The 26,496-nt window shown below is 39.2% G+C and overlaps 1 protein-coding gene across 6 annotated transcripts in view; it reads right to left on the bottom strand.

The window, feature by feature from the left end:
- Positions 1-1,763: 1,763 nt before the first annotated feature.
- Positions 1,764-26,496, bottom strand: part of SNAP25 (synaptosome associated protein 25) — an 88,305-nt gene continuing 63,572 nt past the window's right edge. For 3 of the 6 annotated variants that reach the window (XM_055265066.2, XM_055265067.2, XM_063634001.1), the window contains exons 4-8: positions 23,985-24,033; positions 16,873-16,990; positions 12,817-12,942; positions 10,505-10,649; positions 1,764-3,058 (exon numbers count right to left, since the gene is read on the bottom strand). In XM_055265066.2, coding sequence (XP_055121041.1) covers positions 2,990-3,058; positions 10,505-10,649; positions 12,817-12,942; positions 16,873-16,990; positions 23,985-24,033 — 507 coding nt within the window. In that variant the 3' untranslated portion in view covers positions 1,764-2,989. Of the gene's footprint in view, positions 3,059-10,504; positions 10,650-12,816; positions 12,943-16,590; positions 16,709-16,872; positions 16,991-23,984; positions 24,034-26,496 lie in introns of all 6 variants that reach the window. The other 3 variants (XM_055265065.1, XM_063633999.1, XM_063634000.1) reach the window with 1 other exon arrangement.

The raw sequence follows: 26,496 nt of genomic DNA on the forward strand, positions 1-26,496 counted from the left end.
AAAAGCCTCTGGCTACTTATAGAGCCTGTTCTCAGGCTTGAGAGAAGGTTAAAGAACTACTCATATTTACTGTCATCACTGTTCTTGCTCCTTAATTGCTCTCACCAAACCTCCAGGATGCTTTTATGGATAAAATTATCTGACAGCCAACCAAGGCAACCAGGATGAATGTATCTGCATTGCTACTATGTGGATATAGAGAGAGGTGGAGGAGGTGGCAGGGGTGATGGAAGTGATGATGATGATGTTGGCAGAGGAGATGGGCGGTCAGGTGGTGGTGGTGATGGTGGCAGTGGGAGCAGTGGTGGTGACGGAGGTGATGATGGTGATTATAATGGTGGTGGTAATAAGGGTGGAGGTAATGGGCATGCTGGTTAAGATGGTGTGGAGGTGGTAGAGCCAGTGGAAAAGGTAAGGTGGTGGTAAATGAGGCAGTGGTGGTGTTAGTAGGGGTAGGGATAGTGATGGTGGAGGTGATGGTGGTGGAGATGTTAGTGGTGGTTGTGGTGGGACAGGCAATGGTGTTGGTAAAACTGTGGGGCAAGTGAATAAAAAATCTTACGTCTACACAAAAACTTTTACATCAATGTTCATAGCAGCATTATTCATAATAGTCAAAAAGCGGCCGAACGCGGTGGCTCATGCCTGTAATCCTAGCACTTTGGGAGGCCAAGGCAGGTGGATCACCTGAGGTCAGGAGTTTGAGACCAGCCTGGCCAACATGGTGAAACCCAGTATCTACTAAAAACAAACAAACAAAAAAAATAGCTGGATGTGGTGAAAGGCGCCTGTAATCCCAGCTACTTGGGAGGCTGAGGAAGGATAATCACTTGAACCGGGAGGCAGAGGTTGTAGTGAGCCGAGATCATGCCACTGCACTCCAGCCTGAGTGACAGAGCAAGATTCTGTCTCAAAAAAAAAAAAAAGTCAAAAAGCAGAAATAATGCAAATATTCATAACCTGATGAATGGATAAACAAAATAGTACCTATGCATACAATAGAATATTATTTGGCCATAAAAAAGAATGAAGTACTGATCTGTGGTACAACATGGAGGAACCTTGAAAACATTATATTAAGTGAAAGAAGCCAGTTCCCGAAGACCACACATTGTATGATGCCATTTATATGAAACGTATAGGCAAATCTATAGAAATAACTAGTAAACTAGTAGTTCCCTAGGGCTGGGAGAAGTGAGATGGGAGTGATTGCTAATAGCTATGGGGTGTTTTGGCGGCAGTGATAAAGATGTTCTAAAATTAGATTGCAAACCTCTGTGAATATACAAAAGAAATTAATTATATATTTAAATGGATGAATTTTATAGTGAGTCAGTAAAGCTGTTTAAAAAAACATGGAGTCAGTAGTGGTGTGGTAGTGAAGCCCTCAATTTTAGATGGTGGAGATTTTGTGGAAAGGAAGGAAGATTGGAGTTGACAGACACCAGATATACCTGACTCTATGTAGGGCCATGCCTGGGTACCATAGATTTTTTTCCTATAAATTTTTTTTTCTACGTCTTCTGGATAACTACATTCTCTCCCTTAGTCAACACTGAATTCACCAGGTAATTCTGGAGCAGGTTATGAGAATCAAGCCAAGTTGTCAGTTGCCACTGGAATCATGCTTCAATCTTCTATTTTCCCCCCTGTCCTCGGCACACAGAACTGGCTTTTAGTAGCTGGGATAGGGTAGCCAGGCTTTCTCTTCTCGTGTGAGTGCAAAATCAGACGAGTCCATGAAGAAATTAAAGCAGATCATCTGGAGTCTATAATTTTTAATAATTTTAAACTAGCTACAAAATGTCAATCACTTCACAAACTGACAGAGGAGACAGGAGGAATTTAATATTACATGCTATAATGATATTTATCTCACAGTTTATCTATATTTCATTCATTTATATTACTTTTTAAAAGGTTTCTTTATCAGCTACTAAACATCTCAGCAATTTGGTGTGCATAGCTCTAGATTAAGCAACAAAGAATTGTACTGATAACAAACCACAGGGGAAATGGTGGTTAGTAAGAGTCAGCCTTATAAAATTTACATCCACACTGTTTCACAGCAAGATTGCTCTCTCCAAAACGTAGCCATCAAAAGCAGCAAACAAACCTTATATTACATCCATTTGACAAAATTTCAGCCAAACATATATTTTGCTGGAAATGATTAAATGGTGAGTGTGTCAAATCCATCTTTTTTAAAATTCTTTTTTTTAAAAAAGGATGATTATGATTTAGAAGTCTCTATATATTGACAGGAAAAAAGTGACACTACTGCACTTTTGCTGGTATAACTTAATCTTGACAGTGTCTCAATACTGAGCATGCTTTGTTGTTGTTCTCTTGTTGTTGCTGTTGTTTTATGTGTGTGTGTGTGTTGTCTCATCAGTATGCTACTGTCATGGAAAGTTTTTGTTTAAGTAGGAATCTAAAAATCTATTTAGTTCTCATGCATAAATGCATAAATCACATCACTTTTAGTGCAATGCCTGTTATGTAATTCCACATTGTCTAATCATGAAATCATAAAGACAGATAACAGCCATGAGGAACCAAAGACGGCACATTTTGAGAGATTCAGAGCCTGACACTCGAAGGACCGTGGCAGTAGCTCTGTGGAATGTCACAGTTTTACAAGAACAATACTGTGGATTGAAAGAATCAACAGCACATTGAGCATTCCTAAACTGTTGTTATTCAGCAAATGCCACCGAGGAGAGAAAATGAAAAATGAAACTCAAGACATCAAGGAGTTAGAGCCACCAAATGACCACTATGTACAACCTTTGGAAAGAAAGAGACCAAGAGAAAACAAAAGACACAAAGTATTGTTGGGAAGCTGACAGATGACACAGGACAACATTCACAATGGGGGTGGACTGATGTGTGTTATGTGTGCAGACCTACTAGATAATACCATGAGAAAAGCATGAAGGAGCTATCTTGCCCGACAGCATTTGGAGAAGAACACAGGTGGGCACATTTAACCACTTCCCAGCATCTTTGTTGCACGTTGGTTGGCCTCATCAATTCTGGTTTTGTTGGAATCAGCCTAGAAAAGGGGGAAAAGAAACAGAACTCAGGTTACCCCTTAAAAATCCATTCGCCCTTCTCGGTCCAGGTCCAATGCTTCCTCTTGGGTGAAACCACTTAAAACCTCCTTGTTCAGCTTGTCTTCCCAGAATGACGGCTATGGCTCTATTTGAACGTGACCGTAGAGGCTTAATTTTCATTTTTTTTAATGAACGAATATATTTATTCAGAATCATTGCTTTTTTAATTTTCATTTTTAATAATTTTCCCTACCAGAGAGCATAGGCTTATATATGATTTATCTTTCTATCCTAGAAAGACACTTAGTGACTTCTATGGTAGGCATTCACATCTGTTGGACCAAGTTGAATTACACTTCTTATACAGTAGGATTGAAACCGTGGCTAATTTATTAGCAGTGTCCCTTTGAACAAATTACATCTTGGGGGCTCAGCTTTCTCGTCTCTGACCTGGATGATAAAAAATATTGCTAATGAGCATGAGCATGTACAGTGGACCCTTGGACATGATGGGTTTGAATGGTGTGGATCCACTTTTATGTGAATTTCTTTCTTTCTTTTTTTTGAGACAGGGTCTTGCTCTGATGCCCAGGCTGGAGAACAGTGGTGTGATCATGGCTCACTGTACCCTTGACTACCTGGGCTCAAGTGATCCTCCCATCTCAGCCTCCTAAATAGCTAAGACCACAGGTGCATGCCACCATGCCTGGCTAATTTCTCTACTTTTTGTATAGATGAGATCTCACTATGTTGCCCAGGCTGGTCTCGAACTCCTGGGCTCAAGCAGTCCTCCCTCCTCAGCCTCCCAAAATGCTGAGATTACAGGCATGTGCCATTGTGCCTGGCCAGGATTTTTTTTCAATAAATACACTGGAAAATGCTTTGGAGATTTGCAATAATTAAGACAAACTTGCAGATGAATGTGTTACTTAGAAATATTGAGAAAATTAAGAGAAAATTAGCCATGTCATGAATGCATGAAATATATGTAGATACTAGTCTAGTCTATTATTTACTATCATAAAATACATATAAATCTACTTTGAAAAGTTAAAATTTATGAGACTTAAACAAATATAGACCATACATGGGCCTATTTGCAGTTGAGAGAAATGTAAAGATGAAGTATTAAATCATAATTGTATAAAATTAACTGTAGTCCATACTGTACTACTGTAATAATTTCATAGCCACCTCCTATTATTGTGGTGAACTCAAGTGTTGTGAGCATCCGTTTAAAATGCTCTGTGATACTAATCATCCTCACGATCTCTCCAATAAATTGCATAGTGCAGTAAAAAGTGATCTCTTGCAGTTTCACATTTTAAAAAAATCATGGTTAGTGCAGTACTGTAAACCTTGAATAACATCATGGCACCCATACAAAGTGCCACCAGTGATGCTAGCAGTGCTCCCAAAAAGCAAAAAAAAGTCACGACATTTCAAGAAAAAGTTGAATTGCTTAATGTGTACTGAATATTTCAGACCGATGATTCATCTTGTAAACAAATGATATAAACTGATGGTATCAATAAATACAGTATAGTATTATAAATGTATTTTATCTTCCTTATGATTTTCTTAATAACATTTTCTTTTCTCCAGCTTACTTTATCATAAGAATACAGTAAATAATACATAAAACATAGATGTTAATGGACTTTTTATGTCATTAAGGATTCTGGTCAACAGTAGGCTATTAGTTAAATTTTGAGGGAGTCAAAAAATTTTCAGCTGCATGGGGGTTGACAACCTAAATCCCCACGTTGTTCAAGGGTCAACTGTACTTTGTTCCACTCATTAAACTTTGACAACATCAAGATTAACAACATCAACTATAAAGTGTGTACTATTATTAGCTCCCTTTTCCAAATGAGAAAAGCGGTCAGAAACGATCTGGGGCATTTGTCTGAAGTCTTAGTACTAATAAATGGAGAAACCAGAGTCTGAATGCTAGCAACCTGGAGTCAGAGTCCACACTATTCATCACTTACTATTCAATTTGCTGAGATCAAATGAGTTTATACACATAATGTGCTTGGAATAATGTTTTGCAAAATGAAGGGCTCATTAGTTTATCTTGCAATTATTGTTACTGTGTGAAAACTTGGCTTGCTTCTGAGATGCTTAATAGTTTTTAAGTTCACGAAGGGGAACATCACACTCCGGGGACTGTTGTGGGGTTGGGGGAGGGGGGAGGGACAGCATTAGGAGATATACCTAATGCTAAATGACGAGTTAATGGGTGCAGGAAATCAACATGGCACATGGATACATATGTAACAAACCTGCATATTGTGCACATGTACCCTAAAATCTAAAGTATAATAAAAAAATAAAAAATAAAAAAATAGTTTTTAAGTTGCATTTCTGAAGATTCATTTCTATGAGTTTAATAACTGTCTTGTCTTTAACAGGTGCACATTTGCCATGATTTTGTAGCTGGCTGGCTTTAATCTCTTGGTTGATCTCTTTACTGCTTGGGTTACGTTTGCTGTATATGCAGCATGAAACCTAGGGCTGCTACCAGCATAAATCTTTAAATTCCAGAAAATGAATGATTCCCATCACCACTGAGAAAAATGCATTAGCAAGCAGAGGTGAAGACAACGATTCTGTTGAGGCTTTTATTTTGTCCTTCCCTGACTGGTAATGCTGTCTGTCCTCCTACAGCCTGGGAAGAAGAGGAGGAGGCTCAGGCAGTGTGGGGAAACCAAACTTTTTTTCTCAACCAGTATCACTCAATGATTACCAACTTTGTACCTATTGTGGTGCTGTACTTCCCCATTTTTATTGAGCTGAGTCTTCTGTATTCAGTTCATATTCTGAATTCTCAGGCCATTAGAATTATCCATGTTCAAATAGAAATTTGCAAAGTTAAAACAAACATATTTCCAGATTAATCATAACTGAATACCTGGCAATGGTTCTCTGTCATCTGTGTGGATAATTAACACTTGTCTTTTAAAATCGGTATTTACATAGTAAGACAGGGCACTGATTTTGATTGTTTTGAACTACAGACTCACATTTTTGACCTCAGGTTTCTCAATTGGAAAATGGATAATCTCACCAATTTTACTTGGTTCTTAAGCCCTCTCTTTCCAGCTACAAATGGTATCAGAAATAATGACCCTTCAGTGCAAAGGAAAATTACAGGATCAGAGCAATGTGAAATGTTCCTGTAGATTGAATTATTATGTTGCCAGACTGAATGCTTTGAAAAGCTCAAATGAGAAAAATAATTCATTTAAAAATGATGGCATTTCTGAGCACAAACATTCTAGGATCTCCTGTACAAGAATGCACTGAGGAGCCTTCACTTGGGGATATTTGAAGTAGAGCATGAGGTTACTCTGGATATCCTCAAAGGATCTGGGAGGAGCTGAAACAGACTTAGGTTCAATGAGCATCTGTGATTTCCAACTAACTTACTTCTGAAGCATATGAAAATTCCCCCCCATGCAATATTTGACACAGAAAGCACTGCCCCTTTATTATATAAAAGAATTAGCTTCTTTTAGAAAAAAGAAAGTCTGGAATCCCTTGTAGATGTCTTCCTGGTATTTGGAGAATGCCCCTATGATCACCCTACTTATATGCTGTAGGACTTTATTTATGATGGCTGTCCCATTCCAATTTTTATATTTCCATTTAGAAAATTCTCAATTTGCTGGAGTGCCCAACATATGTTACATGTTTGTCCTTGTGAGAAGGCCAGGATGACCACCAAAGAGCCAGTAAAAGGTTAGAAGGAGCTGTTCAATCCATCTTCTGAACACTCTGGGAATCTCTTCAACTTCAGACCATGCCAGGTAACTTTTAGGACCCAGTTCAGACTTCCAGCCTGTTCTGATCCTGGGTTTGAACAGTTCTCTTACTATCCTTCAGGTGAGGCAATCAGGTCACAGAGCTGGTGAATGGCAAGACCCTTTTAGAACTCAAAGTCTTAGCTCTCAAATGCTGTGTTTTCTCACTGACAGAAGAACGTGAGGACTGCGAAAGCTTCAGCCTCACTGTATTCCAACGTGTACCTGTCATCTACCACTGACAACTTTATTTTTATATATTTACTTATTAGAGATGGGATCTTGCTCTGTCGCCCAGGCTGGAGTGTGAGTGCAGTGGCACGATCATAGCTCACTGCAGCCTGGAACTCCTGGGCTCAAGGAATTCTCCCGCCTCAGCCTCTGGAGTAGCTGGGACTGCATGCCTAACTTATCACTGATAACTTTAAATCAAAGTTTGAACACTGCTAAGGTATTTCCTTAGCAACAGTTCCCATAAACCCTCTGATACAGGCTTGCTTCCAATTCAGTGTTTTCTGAAAAAATTATGTTTTCAACCTTAGAAGGTATATCTATATATGATTGTTTATTTTTATATATGGTTATTTATATATAGTTATTTATTTATACATATAAGGTTATTTATTTATATACATAAATATCCTTAAGCAGAAAATGAGATTTTTAAATAAAGTAATTTCTTGACAATCCATGAGGATGTATTGAAAATCTCATTGTTAAGGACTCCCAAAACTTCACTATTGATCCAAGTGATGAGAAAAGGTCATGACTGATAGAGCTGGGTAAAGGTTGCTGTTGGGGTCATGAAAGACTACGAGAGAAACATCATAAGACTCTCCTTACCCCTACAGTGTGATCGCAATTACATCTTAGATATGCAGGAAACTTCTGCATACTGTCCTGTTATCAGAAATGAGAACTTCAATGAGAAGGTGGAAATCTATTAATAATTGTGCAGTTCATGCGACATGATCATTTTGGGCAATGCTGGGTTGAAGTGAGCTCTATTTAAACCATGTGTGGATTTTGATTCTGGAAAAAAAAAGGGGCTATTTAAAGTGTTGACTGGAAGCTAATTATTCAAAGGTAATTAGACCCTTCTCCCACTTAAATGATTCTGCACTCATGGAATGATACAAATGGAAATAGTCATTATCCATCCACCTGCCTGGCTTCTGATTAAACCTTGTAGCTGCATGTGTCTCTGTCTTTATAGTACACTAGGCCTAGAAGAAAAACTTTCTCCCTAAAGATGAGAACTAGAAATTCAAAGTGGCAGAATCAAGATGCCACTTGCCTTTCCAGGAACACATTTTCTTGCTTAAAGTTCAACTCTGTCAATAAGAATTTGACCCTTCTATTAGTAAAGACTCTGCTTCTGGAACCCTAATTGGCTTTGATGCATTATCTAGCTGCATCTGCAAGTAAAGTGGGTCCATTAATAGAAAATGAATACTTCCTGTTTTTTTCAAATTGTTTTTTCTGTTGGAGGGCAGCTCAGCAATGATTTCTTCGTTCATTATTCTGGGCTGTAATGGGTTAGGTCAGCTTGTGTTGGCTCTAGTGAGTTTTTTTTTTATTATTATGCTTTAGGTTTTAGGGTGCATGTGCACAATGTGCAGGTTTGTTACATATGTATCCATGTGCCATGTTGTTTTGCTGCACCCATTAACTCGTCATTTAGCATTAGGTATATCTCCTAATGCTGTCCCTCCCCCCTCCCACCACCCCACAACAGTCCTCGGAGTGTGATGTTCCCCTTCCTGTGTCCATGAGTTCTCATAGTTCAATTCCCACCTATGAGTGAGAACATGCGGTGTTTGGTTTTTTGTCCTTGCGATAGTTTACTGAGAATGATGTTTTCCAGTTTCATCCATGTCCCTACAAAGGACATGAACTCATCATTTTTTATGGCTGCATAGTATTCCATGGTGTATATGTGCCACATTTTCTTAATCCAGTCTATCGTTGTTGGACATTTGGGTTGGTTCCAACTCTTTGCTATTGTGAATAGTGCCGCAATAAACATACGTGTGCATGTGTCTTTATAGCAGCATGATTTATAGTCCTTTGGGTATATACCCAGTAATGGGATGGCTGGGTCAAATAGTATTTCTAGTTCTAGATCCCTGAGGAATCGCCACACTGACTTCCACAATGGTGGAATCTAGTGAGTTTTGAAACTCTCATTATTATTCTAATATCTATTGATTTACACAGCTTTAAAAGCTTTATCATATGAAAGCCTTCTTAACAATGATAAGCATGCCATTACTTGCAAAAGTAAGCAAAGCACAAGTATTTTGCCAACCCACACCAAAGTTTGCATAGTTCATACTGATCAGGCAAAATATGCAATCAGATATTTTTAACATGGAGTATGTACAACACAACAGGACAAAGTGTTTCCTTTATGCCTACTTACTCCTTTTTCAAGTCATTGGAGGCTGCTTGCATACCAAGAAACTACTATTTAGACTTATGATTCTAAAAGTCTTAAAAGTATACTGTTCTGCTCACCAAAATGGAATGAATTATTATAAGAAAATTTAGGATATCAGACAAAGAACTTCAACATCTCCCAGGGAATAAACACACAACATAAGTTACCCACGTTGAGTAGATTATAGATGTACAATTATCATTAAATCTAAAATGTCTCTATTTCTCCTTTTTAGCATTTGGACATAAGAGTTTGTAATCAATATTCAAGACCCTACTAACTGAGGAAAGGGCATGAAACATGGAAATATAAATTATGTCGAAGTTCTGTGTTGTAGAATATCAGGTTTTGGTGCCCTAGGTCTCTTTATAGGAACGTTCCAGTGTTTCTTTCCAATCTTTTCTAATTTTAAGCCCCCAAACCCACCCCTTCCCAGTCTACTCCCTCCAGTCTTTCTTATGGCCCACGTTGACATGGTGGATCTTAGAGCCAAGTCTGGAAACTCAATTTCATCATATAAAATTCCCTGTTTTTAGATCTGGGGATGTGAACTGTTAAACTGGAAATGGAACCTGGATATTTTTGAATTACCATTAAAGCTTTGGCATTTATAAAAACAAAGCTCATAATCATGTCCTGGCTAAACTGACTGTTCTTTCCCCCATTTTCTGATTCTATCCCTTCACCACCTCCACTTGACAAACTATTAATACTAACCATCCTTCAAGATTCAATTCAAAGTCAACTTATTCTGAGATTTTCCCGAACTTTGCCTCTTGAGATCTTTCCTTATCTAACCTTGTTTAGCATTTTATCTGTGGATCTCTTAGTGAATTATATTTTGAGTGATAGAAAATTCATCTGGAGGCTTGTTGCCTCCCATGGGCCATGAATTTCTTGGCAGTAGAGGTGGTGTCTTTCTCATGTGTACATGGCCCACAGTGCCTAGCACAATGCCTGGCTGAGAGGAGCCTTTGAGAATATTTGCTGGATTAAATTTGACCCTCTTATTTTCACTCCAATTCTGTTGCTGTGTCCTATATTTTTCTCTTGGAAAATGAAGAACATTTCCAGCTATCAGTGCGCCTGAATCTAAGGTCATGTTTTGAGGATCTTGTTATGCCCTTCACACTTCCTGTTGGTCATTTCAGAAGTGACCCACAGTAGTGATTTGCTGACTGCCAGGTGCTCACCTTCTCCATGATCCTGTCGATCTGGCGATTCTGTGTATCGATCTCATTGCCCATATCCAGGGCCATGTGACGGAGGTTCCCGATGATGCCGCTCACCTGCTCCAGGTTTTCATCCATTTCATTTTCTCGGGCATCATTTGTTACCCTGGGATCCAAAGAGCAAGTTTTAGAAGTCAGAGGGTGGAAAACATATTGAATACCAAGGACCCAAAGCATAGTGGAAATCCGTAGTCCTCTGGGCATCAACTTTATCTATCTTTAATCTCCATCCAGTACAAAAACACATTTTAGCTTTCATACATTTAAAAAAAATGCTTAAAATTGCTTTTTGAACCTTTAAATTTCTATTCTTAAAGAAGGTGTATTAAATAGATTAATTTATCTACTTTCTCACTCCTTCCATTATGTTGTTTCCCCTTCATGTGTTTATTTCAATTTTTATTGTTTAAGGATGAAAACATTTTGTTTGAAAGGACTTTAGGTCAGAGCACAAAGATGGAATTAGAAACGGTATTCTTCTAAGAATATTCTTAATATTTCTAAGACTCAAATTAAGAATACAATAAAAAGCTTATTGTGCTAAGTCAGAGTCTCTGTGCTCATCTCTTTTTCACACTTGGGATTGACACCAATGGGAAGAGTAATGATAATTACAGTCTGCCCCTTAACCCTGCTTGCTCCCAGGAACTCCAAGGAGAGCTACTTGTTCAAGATGATTTTTATTTACTCATATATTAATAACATAGGTTTTTTAGTGGCATGGTGCATAGGTGATTTCAGAGTCAAAAACTGTGAAACCGTGACAAAAGAGTATTGTTTCAGGTTGAGTGGAGTGGGAATGGGAGGAAGGAGCTGGCTCACAAAACACATTACATTTTTTCACAGTCCAACTTGAAAGTTAAGGAGGTACTTATTTCAGAATTTCCCTAGTGTATACGGTATTGAGCTAAAAAATATTCAGAAGGGTTAAAATCCTTCCCCCATGGTAACTCCCAATGTAGACTGGCTCATTATGGTTTCAAAATCAGCCCAGGCCAGAGAAAATTAAAAAATTAAAGGAGAACTTTCTAGCTTTTTCCTGTAGGGAAGCTAAGAGATACTTCTAGTTCGATGGTGCGTGGCCCTGAGTGCATATCAGAATCACCTGAGGAGCTTTAATGGGCCACAGGTGCTTGTGTCTCACTTCAAGAGCTTCTGGTTCAATTGGTGTGGATTCGGCCCAAACACTGGTAGTAAAAGAAAAAAAAGTCTCCCCTGGTGATTCTAATGTACAGCCACGCTTGAGAACCTTTGGGCTACTTTCCCTGGGAGCAAAGGGAGAGCTGAGTTCTGAATTGGCTGATGTGTGTAACTTGAGTTTCTTTTTTGTTTTTTTTTTAAAGGAAATGCCCTTGAGTCATAATTTGAACTTTTAAAAATAGATATTTAAGCTGGCTTTTGACTCTAGGTTTCAAAATAAATCATTAATAAGAATCTCATTATTCTCTATTTTCACTCCAAATCTACTCTTGGACCTTCTTTGCTCTGTGCTCTCAGGAGCTGACCTCATGACTGTATCACTCAGCTTCTCTTACCCTCTGGCTTTCAGTAGGCTTTGGCTAATGGCCAGTGAAACTGCAGGGCAAGAGGAGCGAAGGGTTATGGCATTTATTTCCCTCTTTCACTCCCTCTTAGCTTTGGTAGTGGCTGTATTTCTCTACTGATAGTTCCTTGCCCACAGTCGTAACTATTGCTGGGTTCTGGTAATCAGTCCTTCTCCTGTCCCCTGGGACTATGGTGGTAACAACTTCCTGCTATTGCTAGCTCCGAAGTGCTTCACCATTCCTTGTTATTAGTCCTGCCCACCCCTCTGTAAGTAGTGTCTTTTATAAGCTCTATTCAATTAAACTCATGGAATGTGTTGCCTGTCTACTGCCACATTGAGTCTGGATGTGGTCATGTGACTTGCTTTGTCTAATGAAACCGCCAAATACAAGGTAAGCAAGCAGAGGTTTGATAAGTGCACTGAGGCTTGCCCCCTTGGAATGCTGCTACCACCATGTAAGGAACCTGGGCTCTCTTGCTGAAGAGGCCACATGGAGAGGAACAGACGTGCCCCACCAACAGCCCCAGCCAACCACCAGACAAGTGAATGGGGCCATCTTGGATCACCCCACCCAGGCAAGGTCCAGGAAAGGCTTAGAAAAGAACACTCAGCCGGTGTGTACGTTAGTGAGCAATAAAATGGTTGTTTTTTAGAAAACCACTCAGTTTTGGAGTTGTTTATACTTGACAATAGAGAACCACTGCAGTGTATGCTGCATGAGGCTCACCTGCGGATGAAGCCGCCACTGATGGCCATCTGCTCCCGTTCGTCCACTACACGAGCAGGCTGGCTGGCCACCACTCCGTCCTGATTATTGCCCCAGGCTTTTTTGTAAGCATCACTTGATTTCAGCCTATGCAAAAGAGAGGGTGAGTGACAAGGCACAGGGGTGGAGGAGCAAGCTCTCAACAATTGTCACTTCTTCAAGCGAAGAATCGAACCAAGCGAATGAGTTTTAAGTCGAGGCATTAGAGAATACCGATATATCATAATCCAGACCCAAACAGTTGGCCACCACCATGCCTCAGCTACTCAACATTTCACTTCCAATCGAGTCCATTGCAATGGACTGCAATCTTTGTCCACAAGGTTGTTCTTGTTTGGGCTTGTTTTGTGGTTTAGTTTGGATTTTGGACAAGGATTAAGGTAGCTGGAGGACATTTAGTTCTATTTTAGTGATGTGATTATATTTGGAGACACAAAACACACAGAAAAACATACTGGCAGACAGACACAAAACAAGACTGCCAAGTAGAGTGTGCACATCACACCACAGCAACACACTGTCATCAAGAAAACATCCTCAACCAAGTTTTTACACACCATCATGCAAAGATCCCTGTGGAATATTTTTTTTCCAACACGTGTGGAACTAACATTTCCAAATCTCCATGAAGGACATAAAGGATTGGTGGTTGGCCAAGAGTGATGGTCTTTGCGTTGCCTCTAGAGTGATTTGAATTAGATAATATATCGGTACTTCCAAACAGTTACCATACATCCAGAGTTGATGTACAAACCTTTGTCCACAGAGACAAAAAGTAAAAGAAGCATAGTGAAATGAATGCAGGAAAAGAGAAGAGAGAACAAGCCATCTAGCACCAAAAAGGGAAACCCCTCTACGTCTTCTTCATGCACCAGCTACAGGCATGAGTAGAAAGTGAAGCATTCTCATTTAAGCCAAACTACTCCAGAAGTTGACCATTCTCGAAAAAGGCACTAGCAGGACAGTAATAGCCTTCGTGAGGATTTGAAACGCAGGTTCAGTAGCTTCTTTGTTGGGCTGAGGGGCAGGGCAGAGAGTGCTTACAAACTCCTACTTTAAACTATCCTGGGGTCGTAATGGAGGAGAGTGGTTTAATGCTGGTATGGTCTCCATGGGCTGTATTTCACTGAGCTGCCTTGGAGAAAAACTTAAAATCCAGGCATACCTATTGTGCCCAATAGAAACATGTGCAGCATATTTTGGTGAGTGTTGTAATTAAAGGCAATCAAAGATGTTTTTAGGTTCTTTACATAGTAGAAACCATATGCTTTTTAGTCCAAAAACAAGAGACATTCTTTGGTCCCATTTTCGCATTTTTTTTGTAAGACACCGGAATTTAACATTTTATTTTCTTCTTTCGCCAGAGGACCACAGCCATCTATTAAAACTGGCTCTAATACTTGCAGACTGGGGACCAAGCAACCCTAGAGACAAACTGGAAAATTGTACCAATGGAATTTCAGCAACTCCCACAATCAAGTCTATAATGCCACAGGCCTTAGTGTAGTCAAAATTTATTGCACCAAAGGGCCATGGACCCATTCAATGAAACAAGATCCCCAAACTAAATTTAATAGGGCTTAGAGTCTGGCTTTTTTAATTTTTATTTTTCCAACTCCCCATCTCCTCCCTCCTCAGATTAAAAGAAGTTATATGGACTTTGTGATGTTTTCTGCTATGTCAAATATCTGCTATACCATCTTTGGCAAAGTCAAAGGACTGGGAAGTATGCGTTTCTGAAAGAAGGCAAACCACTGCACCCACAATGCTGCACATAGACTCACATCACTGCCGTACATCTACCATCGTCCCTTGAAACATGCCGAGACAGGGCGAAGCCCTCAGAGAGTCCAGGGCACCACCAGCCACTGCGTTGTGACACATGGTTTTTAAAGCATTATTTACACACAATAGGGAACACCTCAGTCAAGCTTTGAAGCTTAGTTTAGGGTCTCTTGTGCATTAAGGAAATTAGTGACCATTCAAAAGTGGAATTCGTAGGAGCCATCATTTCATTAGAACATTAGAATCCATCCCAGGGGACCCTGCCTTCACCCTTTCTTCACACACAGTTGATGAAGGGGGGAAAATGTATCTGTTGGAATTTATCATGAAATGGATGGAAATCTCACCTGGGGGCAAGTTGCCACTGAAAGGAATATACAGTCAAATCTTGACTAACTGGAATGCTTGGTAATGAGGTGTTTTTTTTTTTTTTTTTTTTTGACGAATTATATGACTTTCTTAATGAACAGTGGGGCCATGGAGGAAAGTTTTGTTTCATGGATGATGAGTGAGTATCTTTGCTAGACTCCTGAGCCACTTTCCTGCCTGAAAGTCTTAAGGTGGAAGACCTGATTGACTCATTCCTTGGTTATCATTTATATTGATTGCTTGATGGCCTTTTCTGTGAAGATCAACTCTTATTGTTTGGTCCTCATAGATGTGGAAGTTGCAGGAGGATGGAGACTAAGTGAGACAATGTAAACTACCCTGAAAGAAAAACCATTTTACATTTCTGATGTGATTTTTTTCTTTGTTTCTTTTTTGCTAAAAATGGAAGGGAGCAAGAGCATGCAGCTGAGGTTTCCAGTTAGCTAGATTCCAGTTAATCAGGCTTTACTGTAGATCATTCTTTAAAAAGCAAAATTTTTTAATTTTTTTGCAATATGAGCCCCTCCCCCTCCTAAACAGGAAGTGGGATATTTTAAATCAGCCTCAAAGTTTAAAGGATGTGAATGGTCATATAATCTGCTAAAAATGACATCAATTTCTATTCTAAAAGCTAGGATCAGGAGAGCTTTTAGGAAAAAGTCTTCTTTTAAAAGGGAGAAGTGGGAGGGGTGAGGGAGATTGGATAAGGAGTTTAATTTTCCAAATGCATGTTGGGCAATCCACTCATGCATTTCTTTTTCCACCACTAGTCAAATGAGACGATCTTCCAGAACCCTGAGTTTTAGGTTCCTTCCGTTGCAAACCTTTATAACCACATGTCACATTTCTGCTACATTCCAAAAAAGCGTTGCAGAACCTTGAGAACAGTTGAATGTTTTGTGATGTTGTGCATGCAAAATCTACACATTTCAACATTTCAGCCAGTGTACAGGCAGATCTTCCAAGGAGAACAATTTGGGAGGGATGGGTCCAATTTGAGTAAGGCTTGAACGCTTCTTGCTGAAGAGCTCATTGCCTCTGTGTTGGGTGCAGCGGCAGCATCTATTGACCAAATTTGGCAACTGGTGGGCAGTAGAAAGGGAGAATCTCTGTCATATTCTCTAATTTATAGAATGCTTCCCTGGGCCAAATTACCTGTCTCTTTTATTTTGGGAAAAATCAAACCTTCACATATGTGTTTCTCATCTTCCAAACTTACCCGCAGCCTTTTCTAAATCTGTAATTTTGACTCTTGGGGTTGGGGAAAAGGAAGTTCCCTGGGTGCCTCTTTCTTGAGGCTAGCCTCTGTCTCAAGGTACACTTTCTGGAAAATGTTGAAACGTTCATCAATAAAAGTTGCTGACAGTGAAGCTTTCACTGTAGTATGCCTGATTTTTAATGCATCAACAGTAACTCCTGCTAATATCATCTATGCTATGAGATGAATGCACTGGAGACGGTATTGATCTGTTCTGCATGCCACATGCTCATCCTGCCTATGAGCTTGGCAGGAATGAGCTTGTCAAGGCTTGGAGATGGGCCTTGGGAAATCAAAGCTTCAGGCAGGCAGGCAGCACCTACTTGTTACAGGGACACACACAAAGCCCGCAGAATTTTCCTAGGTCCGTCAAATTCTTTTCTGCTTCTTTCATGTCCTTATTGATTTGGTCCATCCCTTCCTCAATGCGTTCCAGTTGTTCTGATTAAACACAAGTATTTTATCCCCACAGAATGAAGCAGATGGAAAAGGACAAAGAAAAAAAGACAAAACTTCAGACATTCACTTTGACATTAAAAAAGAAAAAAAAAAAAGAAAGAAAGAAAACTGGACGCCACAGATTAGAGCTGGTACCCAGTACCTACTTGTTACAAGGACATATGAAAAGGCCACAGCATTTCCCTAAATCTTTTAAATTTTTCTCAGCCTCCTTCATGTCTTGGTTGATATGGTTCATGCCTTCTTCGACACGATCGAGTTGTTCTGGTTAGGACAAAGGGATGACAGTGTGGAATGAATTTTTTGGGGGTCTCCAACAGAACATGAGAAATGACTATGTGAAACAGAATTTGAAAGAGAGATATTACAATGCATTGTCCAAGAGGATGCATTGTTGAAGACTGCTACCGCTGCTCTACACAGGTATGGGTGGAAGGAAACAAACAAAATGATGCTCAAAATACTTTGTAATTCAAACATGATGGGATGGGGTCGAAGGCCTGCTTGATTCTGAGTGTCCAGGAAAACAGCACAGCATATTCGCTTACTCAGGCACCAGTGAAATCCAGGAGAAAAAAACACGGTGTTAGTTTATGTTTTAGGCATTCCAATTTAACGCTACTAAAGAAAGTATCTGCTTCAACTTTAAAATATCTCCATCTTTTGGTTTTTAAGCATCCTCAACCAGATAAGGGTAGAAAATAGAATCCATTTTCTTCTTTGAAGACAACAGCAGCAGCAGCAATCATAAGCAATGGGTATGGAACTCTTTTCTTCCCCTAGCAGTGGCTGTCTAGCCAGAGGTAGCCATGGTCTGCACTTGATTGTGCATATGTGATTCATAAAAGCTGTTTAAAAAAGTAACATCCACACAGCAACATTGTAAATCCTGGAACACTGCAATTCCTCTCTCATCCTATGACTTAATTGCTATGAATGTTTTGGAAGGGATTTCACTTCTCTGCCCCCTGATTTCCAAGTCTATAATGGGGGGCATGCTCCAAGCCCAGGCAGAGAGCAGGGAGAATGAATGTCTCTTTGGAAGTAGGACGATGAATTGGAACATAGGACAATATGGTGTCACTGCTGCCAGCATAGCTGACCTTAGTGTATGTAAGACATAGATCAATAGTTATAAATATGAATCATACTTCTAGGTTGCCAAGGTTACATATACCAACTTGATTAATTTTTTTGAATTGTGTCACCAAATTGAGATAACAATTGAGTTCAATGAAAGGATTTTTAAAACAGCTTTTAAAAGACCATTAAAGGAAGGCAGCAATGGATGTCTTGGCTGTCTAATTACAATACCTAATTACATTTCCATTCCTCTTTTCATCTGTATTTTCATGCATGCATGCCTATGCCTCCTGGAATAAAGGCATGCCTAGAATACAACTGATAAGTACATTTCCAGCCTAAGGGCATACATCATCACTTAAACACAATTTCACATTAAGTTATACAGTGGAAATTGTGCTTCCAAAAAAACTAAGATATATTCACTAGTGACCCAAACTGCCAGACTGTGAATTTGGAAAATAAAAGCCTATTGTGTTTTCTTTCATGAGGCTAAAGAACAGAATTCAGTTCATGAGGAATCTGCTATTTCTCCTATGCTTTTGAAATGACAGGTGAAAACAAAATTTCGTTGTTTATCCAGCATTGAATACCTGGAGGAGATAATAAAGGTAGTGCAGAAGAACTTTTGCTGAATAAATACAGGCACAGTGACGGCTTAAAAAAAAAATCCGCTAAATATAGCTGGGCGTGGTGGCTCATGCCTGTGATTCCAGCACTTTGGGAGGCCGAGGCGGGAAGATCACCAGAGTTCAGGAGTTTGAGACCAGCCTGGCTAACATGGTAAAACCGTGTTTCTACTAAAAATACAAAAAAATTTCTGGGCATGGTGGCATGTGCCTGTAATCCCAGCTACTTGGGAGGCTGAGGCAGGAGAATCGCTTGAACCTGGGAGGTGGAGGTTGCAATGAGCTGAGATTGCGCCATTGCACTCCAGCTTGGGCAACAAGAGTGAAACTGCATCCCAAAAATAAAAATTACAATTAAAAAAATTTTTAAAAAGGGCATATATATATATATATATACACACACATGGCAGTCTCCTACATTCGAGAAGATATTTTTCTTTTCTAAGGATTTCACTCCAGTTTCCTTTTAAGAATGCAATAAATTAGTCTCTAGATCAAGGTAAATATTCAAGTGGAGGGACTGGTGTGGGGAAAGGAACTCATCATCAGATGTAGAACCATTATATGTACAGACAATAGGGATGCCAAATCCCAATCAAGTAATTGCTAATGGCCTCTGGGAGTACAAGCTTGAGACGGATTGGAGCAGGCATCTGGGCTCAGAAGGAGAGATGCTGCCCCCAGCTAATGACAGCTGAAATAAGCATAGATTATGGCATGGGGACACATACGCAATTATCTGTCCTTCTTGAGGAGTTTCTCCTAAGTTACAAAGCAAGTTGACAATTTTTTTTTTTTTTTGGCCAAAATATCAACTCTCTGACAAGATATTAGGGACCCATCCACTGTGCTTCCAGAGATTAGGAGGTAACATATATACGTGAATTGGTGCACAGGTATTGGACCCATGAATTAGCTAATTGATATTAAAAAGGGAAAAACAAACAGGCACGTCTAAATCCTTATTTCAGAAAGCTGGGCTCTGCCATCGGTTACCAGCTTAATTTGGCAAAGTTTTGACTAAAAGAGAAAACTCTGAAGCTGAATTTGATTCAGAAAACTATTCAGAAAATAGTTGATTCAGAACACTATTTTATAACTACCAATATCAGTTGAATATACATTTATATATGAATTCTAAGTCAAACCTTTAATTTAAAAAATATTGTGGAATCATTTTGTTGCAGAAATTCTAGCAATAATATTAATTTTTAGAGTGTACTGAGTTATGTTTGTGGAGATGTTTGGCATATTGGGACTTCACGGCACTTCAATGATTTCTGTGAAGATGCTTTTCAGGAAATGCTTAAAAGCATCTCATTCTGGGATGGACAGCAGCATCTCTGAGGCTGATGCAACCCACCATCCAGTGTTGACTGCTTTTGATCTCCCTAAGCTTGTTTTCTGGCTGGTTTCTGTTTATTCTTGGGGGCTGGGAGGATAATAACAGTAGGGAGGGGGTCTTCAGGTAGGTGACACTATATGTTGGGGCCAGAGCTTGGGCTTTCTTTTGCCATGATATTGGATCACTGGATATTTGTGATAGATCCACCAATGACAGGATCCTCAAGAATCTATATTAATGTTTTTCATTAATATTTTTCCAATGACTGGTGGGAACAAAATTTCTGCTAATCTCTCCTAAGTAAGCCAACATGGGGCCCTTAGTATTCTCAACCTAGTAAAAAATCAGTAGAAGAATAGTAAGCATTAATACTATTAATATAGTATGCAGCCTTCATGAGTATATCCAGTTACAAGATGCTGCCTCTATGAATTTCATTTTTCTTAGCATTTATGAACATATAGAAATTTACTTAAATTTAAATAGCCCTATGTGGCTATCATGACTAAGTACAGCCTTAGTCATTCATAACAGTTATTGGTGAGTGGACTTTAGCTAGAGAGATGGTTTTTCAAATGCCACCTTGTAGTGCCATGAACCTTTTAAGATAGCCAACTCTCTGGACAGGGATTTACTTTGTCTTTCTTCTGTCAGACAGTAGTCAAATATTTCACTGTTTAGTTTGGAGTTGATCCCAGGAGATTTTCCCAAGAGTCACAGCTTCAGCATCAGAACAGACATACAATTCAGCAAAGACCAGCAAAAGGAACAAGAGATATGCAGGTAAAAGCCCACATTAGTGCCAAGGTCATTTGGAGACTTCCCTTGGTGACAAATTTTCTAGAGGAATGAAAGTCCCAGGGCTCAGTACGTTTCCAGGGCTGGTTGTCATGCTCAGTGCTCCTTGGTGTCTCCCGATACCTGCGTATAAAGCAAGAATTCCATAGGAAATTTCCTAGTGCAATCATTTAACTGGACAACCTGGAATGGCCTGGCCTGACCCAACAGTGGTTGAGATGGTTCTTTAGAAGGATGGCTGTTTCTTGAGGTTTCCCGTGCTGCTGTGAGGTAGAAATAGTCAACACTTTTGGTGCTCATGCATAAACGAAATTAGTAGAGCATAACTGAAGAGAAATTTCAAAGCAGTTACTGATCTAAACAATTAAAGGCAAAATTAAAATGCATTTATAATGGCAATGAAGATAGCTGTTGACATGCTCATCTGTCAATTAGAAAGGTCCTTCTGGGTCCCTACTGCCTAATTAAAAAAAAAAAAAGGTCCTAAGCTCCTATTATACTATAAAGGAAATGTGTACCATTTAAGACCGGCCAGACACCACCCACTTTCGGGGGTTTTACAGTTGCATGTTTCTCATCAGTGTCTATCTACTCACCACACATCTGGTAAAACCCAGTCTATCCTTGTTTAATTGAGGAATTCAGCATTTACTGTGGTATGGCCATAATTGAAATGTCTTAGCCGAGAACATTAAGTGTCTCATGGGGAAATCTGTCAAACAGACATTCTATTCTGCTTTGTTTCTCAGAGAATAATACATAGGTGATTCTGGAGATCATTTGTGCTAAAGAATATATATTTTTACATTTTTATGAAGATTTCAGCAAATTATATCTCTAGATTTTCTTCATCAAAGTACAATGCAATTTATCACTCATGTAAGCCTATTATTCATGTTTTCTCTTTTTGGTTCCAGGTTTGTATATATTCTTTTCCATGTCTTTATGTCAGTGCTTTATTGTTTGGGGGGGAAAAGGCTCTATTCTAAATCTTTCCTAAGTCTACCCTCCATTGCAATGTCTCTTTTTCCACCCACATCAAGTTACAAATTATTAACTTAAAAATAAATAAGGTGAAACTGCTAATGAGTGTATATGTTTCAATTTTGCACTGGAAATCAGGTACCACTCCTCTATTGGGCACCTGTTGTTTAGTTATTTTTTTTAAAAGCAATGACTTGCTGCATCCTGAGTTTCAAAGCCTGGGACATTGTTACACAGATCCAGCCAAGAAGTCACATAATAATAACAAACCCATTTGGGGAGTTCTGAAGGCTTCCATTGCCACTGCAATATCGTCAACATGGAACTCTAATAGACTTTGTTATTTGTGCACAACTTTTGACAATTTGTATTGGGAAAATTGAAGGAAAAACGTTGGGGTTTATGTTCAACTTTTTTTTCAAACTTTTTTCTCCATTTTTTTTAATCAATTGGTATATATTTATTGAAAAAGTTTAATACAAATAAATAATGTAAAACCGAAAGTCCTTATGTGACAGCCAGATGCCTCCAGCTGTGCAACTATGCAGCCTGCCACAGTGTTTACCTTGAGGCCAGGCTCTTCCTGGGATGCTTCAAGCCAATGGCTGAGCACAATGGGCTACTAGTGCTAGAACATTTCTGCCCAACACAGGGCTCCTCTAATCAGCAATCTTTGCTCTCGGGCTCCCCATCGGCCTGGCTGAGGGCTTCTCAGAGCGGTACCCATCTACTTTTATAGGCGTCAGACCTGCTTCATAGTCTGAAGGCTGTCTCTGCCTGCTCCCGCCCACTCTCCCCTTGACCTATCACAGACGTTTCCCCAATAAATCTCTTTTGCTTCTAATTGCTTCCTGGCATTTGCTACCCAGGGGACCCTAAATGAGGCATCTTCCTCCAGTCCCTTCCTGCTCCCACCCCAACTCCACAGAAGTCAGTAAATAAAGATTTACCTTATGTATTATATTGGTGGCAGAACAATTCTCTTATGGCCGTACCACAATTAATTGGGTTGGTCTCCCCACCGACAGATACTTAAGTTGTTTCTAGTCTTACATTATTATGAGTAAGCCACATGCATTTTACTTCATATAACTGTAAATGTATATCTGCACTGTAAAATTCTAGGAGTGGAGTGTCTTGGTCAAAGATGGGTGCACTTTAAAATGTGAAGATATTATCAAATTATTCTTTAAGACATTTGTGTCAGCCTACAGTGCCTAGCTGTGGAATAAGAGTTTCTGTTTTCCCAACATATTCACAACACTGGTTATTATCATTTTTTAAAATTTATGCCAGTCTGCTCTAAAAAGTGGTATCTTGTCCTTGTTGGTGATTAGAGCATGGTTTCATACATCTGTGATGACGTCTTATTTTACATCCATTTTTCCTTTGGGTTGCTGCCCTTTTCTTTGATACGCAAGGGCTCTCTGAATTTTAGGAGAAGTGGCTTCTTTCTGTTATCTGTCAGGCACGTTCCCCCACAGCTTGAGATTTATGCTTAGAGTTTATTTAAGGTTTCCTGTGTTGTGAATACATTGTACATTTTCACCTTTGCCATTACAAAAAAATAGTCATGACTCCAAAAAATGTTCTAATGCTTTTACAAAGTATGAATAAAAAGAAAAAAACTTTGCAGAAATCTGTTTATTATGATAAGAATTCAGAGTGGAATCAGGTAACTGACTTGTGGCTAGAATTATGTACAATCTCACCATAAGGCTAGATACATTGAGATGAAGGAAAATGATGATATTACCCTTTTTAGTTTCCATGTTAGGTATAGAGATGCTATATTAAAAAGCTGGCTCTCTGATTTTCCTTGCTTCTAGCATTTCTGTAATAATCTTTAAAACAGGCCAAATACTTCAATTGGTTCAATGTTCTATTTTCCAGATAATTTCCCTCAGGTTATATTCTGTGAAAAACAGCTCCCAGGTATTTAAGAAATACCCATAGTGACTTGAAAATCAAAACTACTAGATACTGGATTGGGATGGTCAAAAGAAGTAGACAACATGATATGCCATATGCTCATTCTATCTACATATTATAAGAAGAAAACCAAATTTATTGGGAAAGTTTAGGAGCAAGGATAATAAGAAAATTCTTACACTGTCCAAAATACTATCATTTAAAAAAAACAAACAATGGCTTTTGCCTTCAAAATTCTGTTACCCCAGCATATATAACAGAGATAGTGGTATCATTGATTCACTCATGAAGAAGGCCTCAACATTTCCATACGTTTACCAATCTTTTCAACAGAGAAAGAAAAAAAGCAAGATGAAAAATCTAAAACCTGCATATTCGTGTACGTGTGTAACACATGTCAAAGCGACCATCTGCGTATGCACAAATAATTTTAAAATGCACATTATTCAGAAGAGGAATTGTTCTTACTGAAGAAATCTGAACTTACCTCCTTGTTCATCCAACATAACCAAAGTCCTGATACCAGCATCTTTACTCTACATTCCAATAACGGTAGCAAAGTTGAAAAGGAGTTAGAGAGAGAAAAGAGAGAAAGAGAAATCAGTAAGGGGACAATTAGCCCTAGAAATGGAAAATGAAGAAGGACCAAAAGAAAAAAGGGAGGAAGTATGACAAGAGCCCTGAGGGGTTATGGAGGGATAGAAGAATGGGCCAGCTGTGGACTTGATCTACCAGTGATGCTTTAGGAAGAATGAGGAAATGGAGCACTGTCTCCATGGGGTAGGGCTGGGGTGGGGCCTGTATGAAATCGGAATACGCATACTTCATATTATACTATAATTTTATATTTGGAAATAAACGTGTTTACAGTTTTTATAACACCAATCACAGAAAGCAAACCTTTGGAAATCTTCTAGTCTAAATGTTCTTCTTTGGCACGATCTATCAGAAAGTCTTCATCAGTGAAATTGGGGAGGGATGCCCCATGGGAAGATGTGCAAGAATCTTGGTGGTGGGGGTTGAGGTTTTTAGGTTCATCAGAAGAGAGCATGGCTTCACAAAGGTTGGGAAACACAGCTCAAAAGGAAACTCACTCTCCAATTTTCTCTCTCTATAGAGAGGGTCTGCAGTATTTAGAATGGGTTTGAGATGAGAAATAAGGGCTCCAAGTTCTGAAATCTGATATTCTGCATAATAATCTAGTGTGAGAAAAGAATTCCTTTACAAGTTTTACAGAAGTTCTTCTGTGCAGGAGAAGTCTTTAAAAGGCATCCCTCATCTCCTTATTGTTCAAATAAACCAAATACGACCTCAACCATGGGCAGGAAGGGAGTGGGAGTTGGTGGGCAGGAGAGAAGGAACAAAGATATCTGTATCACTCATACTTAAGAATCCTCATTTCTAGAAAGCCTAATCAGTTAATGCCTTCCATTTTACAGGGTGACTGTTAATGGGTATAAAATGGCATTGCTTACAGTTTGGATGAATTGGTTTTTCAAGTAAAGCTCATGGTACCCCCAGAAGAAATTCTAAGCTAGGACCTCTCTCATGGTGCTTATTTTCCACTGATGTACTTTGAACTAAGAAAGAAAGAGAGAGATACTAGTGGAGGCCAACAAAGTGCTTTTTAAAAAAATAGTATTTTAACACTTAAATTTCAATAGTGCTTCCGAAAAATAAAATACTGAAAATGATTTCTGTGAGCTTTTATAAACTCACCATTTTAGAGAATGTGTGCAGTTAAATCTCCAGGACACAAAAGCCTACCTTGCCTTGGAGCACACTTTGATAGGCTTTAGTGGCAAAGTCAGGATGTAGTATGTACAGGGCTGGCCCAGGACGGCCTCAGGAGTCCTTGACAGCACAGACTCTGGGCTGGAATGCTGGTGATTTCATTTCCTAACTGTGGGGCCTTAGGCAAGTGTCCTGATTGTTCTGTGCCTCCTTTCTCTCCTTTGTAAGACAGCAATGACAATAGTTAATACCTCATTGAGGAGGTATGTGCGTTAAACAAATTAATATGTGGAATGTGCTAGAATGGAGTGTTTCTAAAATAAGTGTTTCTAAAATAAATATATTCAGAAAATGCATCTATAGCAGGCTATCTAGGCAAACTAAAAATATCATCATTATCAAGTATCTGAAGCTTCTAGACCACTACTTTTCAAACTGGAATGTGCATATGAATCCTCTGCGCATGAATCATCTTGTAAAATGTAGATTCTGATCCCGTAGGGCTAGGGTAGAGCCTGGGCTTTTCATTTCTAACAAGCTCCCTAACATGTGGAGCTGGTTCAGGGACATACATTGAGTAGCAAGGTTCTAGACCACAAAAGACATTTCAAAATATTTTCTTTAAATGGGTTGTAAATAGGCTTTTGTCTGTACTAGCCTGTATTTTAATGATTTATTTGCTCTTTTCTGCATTCTTTCTCCATTTCTTGTGAGATGAAATTATAAAAGGCAGATGGCTATTCGGGCATAGGGATGTGACAATGCAGGTTCTGTTGACGGCAGAGGCATCTCGGAGAGCACTTTCTCCTCGAGGGCCCAATCAGGCCACACATGAAATCTTTGCTCCATTCTACTGGGGACAGTGGTTGGGAAAAAGGTGAGTGATTTTAGTTTGGTCAGTCCAGCCCTCATCTGTTTACACTTTCTTGATATTCTATTATACCCATTTATTTTTATGTGGAGCCCTGCAAGTATAATTGCACATTTGTCCAATTTGGTGCTGAATGTTTTAACACTAGAATGATTCACGGAACTAATTTGAGGGAGCAAGAGTTTTTTAGGTTGCCCCAATTTGGGAGAACAGAAGCAGAGAGCACTGATGTGGGAGTCAGGAACACTGGGTTGTGCTCTTAGCTCAGCCAGCAACCAGTCATGAGACCCTGGAAGAGACATCTGGCCTTCCAGAATGTTTCTCCACGTTTAAGATAAGGATAGGGATGCCGAGTAAGATTGAGAAGATTGAGTGGTTGATAGGTTGGTTAATC

The sequence above is a fragment of the Symphalangus syndactylus genome, chromosome 24, assembly GCF_028878055.3.
Source record: "Symphalangus syndactylus isolate Jambi chromosome 24, NHGRI_mSymSyn1-v2.1_pri, whole genome shotgun sequence".
NCBI classification, from domain to species: Eukaryota; Metazoa; Chordata; class Mammalia; order Primates; family Hylobatidae; genus Symphalangus; species Symphalangus syndactylus.